The sequence below is a fragment of the Somniosus microcephalus genome, unplaced genomic scaffold (genome assembly GCF_052327205.1).
Source record: "Somniosus microcephalus isolate GS21.2 unplaced genomic scaffold, FLI_Smic_1.0 scaffold597, whole genome shotgun sequence".
NCBI classification, from domain to species: Eukaryota; Metazoa; Chordata; class Chondrichthyes; order Squaliformes; family Somniosidae; genus Somniosus; species Somniosus microcephalus.
Window position 1 is genome coordinate 57501 of NW_028225784.1, and position 7500 is coordinate 65000.

General features: G+C 52.3%; 1 protein-coding gene across 1 annotated transcript in view; it reads right to left on the reverse strand.

The window, feature by feature from the left end:
* Positions 1-7500, reverse strand: part of LOC147081270 (kin of IRRE-like protein 1) — a gene marked incomplete at its 3' end in the record, with an annotated part of 64087 nt that overhangs the window by 56436 nt on the left and 151 nt on the right. The window contains 1 exon segment of the mRNA XM_085980847.1: positions 7395-7500. This exon segment is cut by the window's right edge and continues 151 nt beyond it. Within this exon segment, the coding sequence (XP_085836973.1) occupies positions 7395-7443 (49 nt within the window).

Genomic DNA, 7500 nt, shown 5'->3' on the forward strand with positions numbered 1-7500 from the left:
GAGGGTTGTAGGGGCTGGAGGAGGTTACAGAGATAGGGAGGGGTGTAGGGCTGGAGGAGGTTACAGAGATAGGAGGGTTGTAGTGCTGGAAGAGATTACAGAGATAGGGAGGGGTGTAGGGGCTGGAGGAGGTTACAGAGATAGGAGGGGTGTAGGGGCTGGAGGAGATTACAGAGATAGCGAGGGGTGTAGGGGCTGGAGGAGGTTACAGAGATAGGGAGGGGTGTAGGGGCTGGAGGAGGTTACAGAGATAGGGAGGGGTGTAGGGGCTGGAGGAGATTACAGAGATAGGGAGGGGTGTGTAGGGCTGGAGGAGGTTACAGAGATAGGGAGGGGTGTAGGGGCTGGAGGAGGTTACAGAGATAGGGAGGGGTGTAGGGGCTGGAGGAGGTTACAGAGATAGGGAGGGGTGTGTAGGGCTGGAGGAGGTTACAGAGATAGGGAGGGGTGTAGGGGCTGGAGGAGGTTACAGAGATAGGGAGGGGTGTAGGGGCTGGAGGAGATTACAGAGATAGGGAGGGTTGTCGGGGCTGGAGGAGGTTACAGAGATAGGGAGGGGTGCAGGGGTTGGAGGAGGTTACAGAGATAGGGAGGGGTGTAGGGGCTGGAGGAGGTTACAGAGATAGGGAGGGGTGTGTAGGGGCTGGAGGAGGTTACAGAGATAGGGAGGGGTGTAGGGGCTGGAGGGGGTTACAGAGATAGGGAGGGGTGTAGGGGCTGGAGGAGATTACAGAGATAGGGAGGGGCTGTAGGGGAATGGGTGAAGACATTTCTGTCAATTTTGAATAGCCTTAGGTGGAACATTAGTCGACAGGTACTTTTGGGATCATCTGCATCATGCACTTGGAAAACACGATTTTAATTTAAACTAATATTTGGTTTAATTTTCAAGTTCAGGAGCAACATAAAGAAACCAGCAATGCCTGAGATACAGACAGCTGGTTTGTGTCAAACGCAGGTATTGAACGAAGCTCCCTCTACACTGTCCCATCAAACACTCCCAGGGCAGATAGAGCATGGGTTAGATTGAGAGTAAAGCTCCCTCTACACTGTCCCATCAAATACTCCCAGGGCAGGTACAGCACGCGGTTAGATACAGAGTAAAGCTCCCTCTACACTGTCCCATCAAACACTCCCAGGGCAGGTACAGAATGGGTTAGATACAGAGTAAAGCTCCCTCTACACTGTCCCATCAAACATTCCCAGGGCAGGTACAGCAACGGGTTAGATACAGAGTAAAGCTCCCTCTACACTGTCCCATCAAACACTCCCAGAGCAGGTGCAGCACGGGGTTAGATACAGAGTAAAGCTCCCTCTACACTGTCCCATCAAACACTCCCAGGGCAGGTACAGCACGGGTTAGATACAGAGTATAGCTCCCTCTACACTGTCCCATCAAACACTCCCTGGGCAGATAGAGCACGGGTTAGATACAGAGTAAAGCTCCCTCTACACTGTCCCATCAAACACTCCCAGGGCAGGTACAGCATGGGTTAGATACAGAGTAAAGCTCCCTCTACACTGTCCCATCAAACACTCCCAGGGCAGGTACAGCATGGGTTAGATACAGAGTAAAGCTCCCTCTACACTGTCCCATCAAACACTCCCAAGGCAGGTACAGCACAGGGTTAGATACAGAGTAAAGCTCCCTCTACACTGTCCCATCAAACACTCCCAGGGCAGGTACAGCACGGGGTAGATACAGAGTAAAGCTCCCTCTACACTGTCCCATCAAACACTCCCAGGGCAGGTACAGCACGGGGTTAGATACAGAGTAAAGCTCCCTCTACACTGTCCCATCAAACACTCCCAGGGCAGGTACAGCACGGGTTAGATACAGAGTAAAGCTCCCTCTACACTGTCCCATCAAACACTCCCAGGGCAGGTACAGCACGGGGTTAGATACAGAGTAAAGCTCCCTCTACACTGTCCCATCAAACACTCCCAGGGCAGGTACAGCACGGGTTAGATACAGAGTAAAGCTCCCTCTACACTGTCCCATCAAACACTCCCAGGGCAGGGACAGCACGGGTTAGATACAGAGTAAAGCTCGCTCTACACTGTCCCATCAAACACTCCCAGGGCAGGTGCAGCACGGGTTAGATACAGAGTAAAGCTCCCTCTACACTGTCCCATCAAACACTCCCAGGGCAGGTACAGCATGGGGTTAGATACAGAGTAAAGCTCCCTCTACACTGTCCCATCAAACACTCCCAGGGCAGGTACAGCACGGGGTTAGATACAGAGTAAAGCTCCCTCTACACTGTCCCATCAAACACTCCCAGGGCAGGTACAGCACGGGGTTAGATACTGAGTAAAGCTCCCTCTACACTGTCCCATCAAACACTCCCAGGGCAGGTACAGCATGGGTTAGATACAGAGTAAAGCACCCTCTACACTGTCCCATCAAACACTCCCAGGGCAGGTACAGCATGGGTTAGATACAGAGTAAGCTCCCTCTACACTGTCCCATCAAACACTCCCAGGGCTGGTACAGCACGGGTTAGATACAGAGTAAAGCTCCCTCTACACTGTCCCATCAAACACTCCCAGGGCAGGTACAGCACGGGTTAGATACAGAGTAAAGCTCCCTCTACACTGTCCCATCAAACACTCCCAGGGCAGGTACAGCACGGGGTTAGATACAGAGTAAAGCTCCCTCTACACTGTCCCATCAAACACTCCCAGGGCAGGTACAGCACGGGATTAGATACAGAGTAAAGCTCCCTCTACACTGTCCCATCAAACACTCCCAGGGCAGGTACAGCACGGGGTTAGATACAGAGTAAAGCTCCCTCTACACTGTCCCATCAAACACTCCCAGGGCAGGTACAGCACGGGTTAGATACAGAGTAAAGCTCCCTCTACACTGTCCCATCAAACACTCCCAGGGCAGGTACAGCACGGGGTTAGATACAGAGTAAAGCTCCCTCTACACTGTCCCATCAAACACTCCCAGGGCAGGTACAGCATGGGTTAGATACAGAGTAAAGCTCCCTCTACACTGTTCCATCAAACACTCCCAGGGCAGGTACAGCACGGGGTTAGATACAGAGTAAAGCTCCCTCTACACTGTCCATCAAACACTCCCAGGGCAGGTACAGCACGGGTTAGATACAGAGTAAAGCTCCCTCTACACTGTCCCATCAAACACTCCCAGGGCAGTACAGCATGGGGTTAGATACAGACTAAAGCTCCCTCTACACTGTCCCCATCAAACACTCCCAGGGCAGGTACAGCACGGGGTTAGATACAGAGTAAAGCTCCCTCTACACTGTCCCATCAAACACTCCCAGGACAGGTACAGCACGGGGTGATACAGAGTAAAGCTCCGTCTACACTGTCCCATCAAACACTCCCAGGACAGGTACAGCACGGGGTTAGATACAGAGTAAAGCTGCCTCTACACTGTCCCATCAAACACTCCCAGGGCAGGTACAGCACGGGGTTAGATACAGAGTAAAGCTCCCTCTACACTGTCCCATCAAACACTCCCAGGGCAGGTACAGCACGGGTTAGATACAGAGTAAAGCTCCCTCTACACTGTCCCATCAAACACTCCCAGGGCAGGTACAGCACGGGGTTAGCTCCAGAGTAAAGCTCCCTCTACACTGTCCCATCAAACACTCCCAGGGCAGGTACAGCACGGGTTAGATACAGAGTAAAGCTCCCTCTACACTGTCCCCATCAAACACTCCCAGGGCAGGTACAGCACAGGTTAGATACAGAGTAAAGCTCCCTCTACACTGTCCCCATCAAACACTCCCAGGGCAGGTGCAGCACGGGGTTAGATACAGAGTAAAGCTCCCTCTACACTGTCCCATCAAACACTCCCAGGGCAGGTACAGCACGGGTTAGATACAGAGTAAAGCTCCCTCTACACTGTCCCACCAAACACTCCCAGGACAGGTGCAGCACGGGTTAGATACAGAGTAAAGCTCCCTCTGCACTGTCCCATCAAACACTCCCAGGGCAGGTACAGCACGGGGTTAGATACAGAGTAAAACTCCCTCTACACTGTCCCATCAAACACCCCCAGGGCAGGTACAGCACGGGTTAGATACAGAGTAAAGCTCCCTCTACACTGTCCCATCAAAAACACTCCCAGGGCAGGTACAGCACGGGGTTAGATACAGAGTAAAGCTCCCTCTACACTGCCCCATCAAACACTCCCAGGGCAGCTACAGCACGGGTTAGATACAGAGTAAAGCTCCCTCTACACTGTCCCATCAAACACTCCCAGGGCAGGTACAGCACGGGGTTAGATACAGAGTAAAGCTCCCTCTACACTGTCCCATCAAACACTCCCAGGGCAGGTACAGCACGGGGTTAGATACAGAGTAAAGCTCCCTCTACACTGCCCCATCAAACACTCCCAGGGCAGCTACAGCACGGGGTTAGATACAGAGTAAAGCTCCCTCTACACTGTCCCATCAAACACTCCCGGGGCAGGTACAGCACGGGTTAGATACAGAGTAAAGCTCCCTCTACACTGTCCCACCAAACACTCCCGGGGCAGGTGCAGCACGGGTTAGATACAGAGTAAAGCTCCTTCTGCACTGTCCCATCAAACACTCCCAGGGCAGGTACAGCACGGGGTTAGATACAGAGTAAAGCTCCCTCTACACTGTCCCATCAAACTCTCCCAGGGCAGGTACAGCACGGGTTAGATACAGAGTAAAGCTCCCTCTACACTGTCCCATCAAACACTCCCAGGGCAGGTGCAGCACGGGTTAGATACAGAGTAAAGCTCCCTCTACACTGTCCCATCAAACACTCCCAGGGCAGGTGCAGCACGGGGTTAGATACAGAGTAAAGCTCTCTCTACACTGTCCCATCAAACACTCCCAGGGCAGGTACAGCACGGGGTTAGATACAGAGTAAAGCTCCTTCTACACTGTCCCATCAATCACTCCCAGGGCAGGTACAGCACGGGGTTAGATACAGAGTAAAGCTCCCTCTACACTGTCCCATCAAACACTCCCAGGGCAGGTACAGCACTGGGTTAGATACAGAGTAAAGCTCCCTCTACACTGTCCCATCAAACACTCCCAGGGCAGGTACAGCACGGGGTTAGATACAGAGTAAAGCTCCCTCTACACTGTCCCATCAAACACTCCCAGGGCAGGTACAGCACGGGGTTAGATACAGAGTAAAGCTCCCTCTACGCTGTCCCATCAAACACTCCGTGACCCGAGATTGCAGTGCTGTGCAGGAAGGAGATCCCCACAGGATCTTGGAGGCAAACCCTCTCCCAGGGCCTCTTGCTGTCCGTGTCACAGGGCGAGAGCATCAAAGGGAAGGAACTGGAAGGGAAGGCAATAAAAGTGCTGGGAGCTGTGGCCGGAAAAACACTGGTGACGTCTGATGACTGAACGCGTCCCCCGCTCTTCATTATCTTACACACACTCCCTCTCACTCTCCTCCTCCCTCACATCTCCCTTCTGACACTCTTCGTCACTTCTCCCCCGCACCCTGTGCTTCAGTCACACTGTCTCCATGTGTCTGTCTCACTCTCTCTCTCTCTGTCTGTCTGTCTCTCTCTGTCTCTCATTCTATCTCTATCTCTCATTCTATCTCGCTCTCTGTCTCTCTCACTCTCTGTCTCTCTGACACACACAGTAGCACTCTCTGACACACTCACTCATACACACTCACTGACACACACACACACTCTCTCACACACTCACTTACTCACACACTCACTCACTCACACACACTCATACACACACTCACTCACACACAGTCACACTCTCTGACACCCTCACATGCTCACTGTCTGACACACTCACTCTGGCACACACACACAATTACACTCTCTGACACACACACACTCACAGTCACACTCTCTGACACACTCACTCTGGCACACACACACACAGTCACACTCTCTGACACACACACAATTACACTCACTGACACACACACACACACACACACACACATTGACACACTGACACACACAGTCACACTCTCTGACACACACACAATTACACTCTCTGACACACACACACTCACAGTCACACTCTCTGACACACACACAATTACACTCTCTGACACACACACACTCACAGTCACACTCTCTGACACACTCACTCTGGCACACACACACACAGTCACACTCTGACACACACACACACACACATTGACACACACACAGTCACACTCTCTGACACACACACACAATTACACTCTCTGACACACTCACACATTGACACACTGACACACACAGTCACACTCTCTGACACACACACACTCACAGTCACACTCTCTGACACACACACACACACACACACATTGACACACTGACACACACACAACAGTCACACTCTCTGACACACACACACAATTACACTCTGACACACACACACACACATTGACACACTGACACTCACACACATTGACACGCACTCACAGATCTGGTGCTGGCTGTGACTATCTCCTCTCCCCATGCCCATTACTGTGGCTTAGTGCTGGAGAAAATCCCCACAGGCAACTCTGAAACTGGGAAACATCGTGTTCAAAGGCAGCCAGCTCGATCCAGAGATCTTACTCGCCCCTTTGTGTTCTGTGTTCCTCAGCTCTGTGTCTCCTTGAACAGGGCCCCTGGCATTTCACTCTCTCTCTCTCTGTCTCTCTCTCTCTCCCTCTCTCTCTCTGTCTGTCTGTTTCTGTCTCTCTGTCTGTCTCTCTCTGTTTCTCTCTGTCTGTCTCCCTCTGTCTCTCTCTGTCTCTGTCTCTCTGTCTCTGTCTCTCTCTCTCTCTCTCTGTCTCTCTCTCTCTGTCTCTCTCTCTCTGTCTCTTCTCTCTCTGTCTCTCTCTCTCTCTGTCTCCATCTCGCTCTGTCTCTCACATTCTGTCTCTCTTTCCAAGATTTATAAAACAAGGAACTCCTTGAACCGTTGCATCCCCTAAGCACAGACACATTCCAACAAACTCCAACTCCCTCCTTCCCTCGTTCCTCTCTCCCTCCATCCCTCAGCTCGCTCCATCCCTCGTTTCCTCTCTCCCTCCTTCCCTTCTGCGCTCCCTCCATCTCTCCTCGCCCCATCCCTCCTCTCTCTCCCTCACTCCATTACCTCTCTCCCTCCTTGATCTACAGAACAAGTAACTCCTCGACAGTTGCAACCACGTAAAAACACACACACAATTCCAGCAACCCTCCTTGAGTGCGTTCCGTTCCCCCTCAATGCCTCTCGCTCATAGTTCCAGGGAGGGCGGCTGGAGACAGTTAATTCGCCCCCTGTGCCCACTACCAGAGCGGCGGGGTGAGGACAGGGGGAGAGAGGGGGGAGAGACAGAGAGAGAGAGAGAGAGAGAGAGGGGGGGAGGAGGAGGAGGGGGAACTAATGAGGAGCCACAGTCAGAAAGTTAGCTCGCCTTGAAATCCCTACCTGTTGTCGTGTCTGTGATCACAAGAATCCACAGTAGATAACGGAACATTTCTCTCTGACTGCTCCCTAGAAACCGATGGAGGAGGGGGGGGGGGAAGGAGGAGGA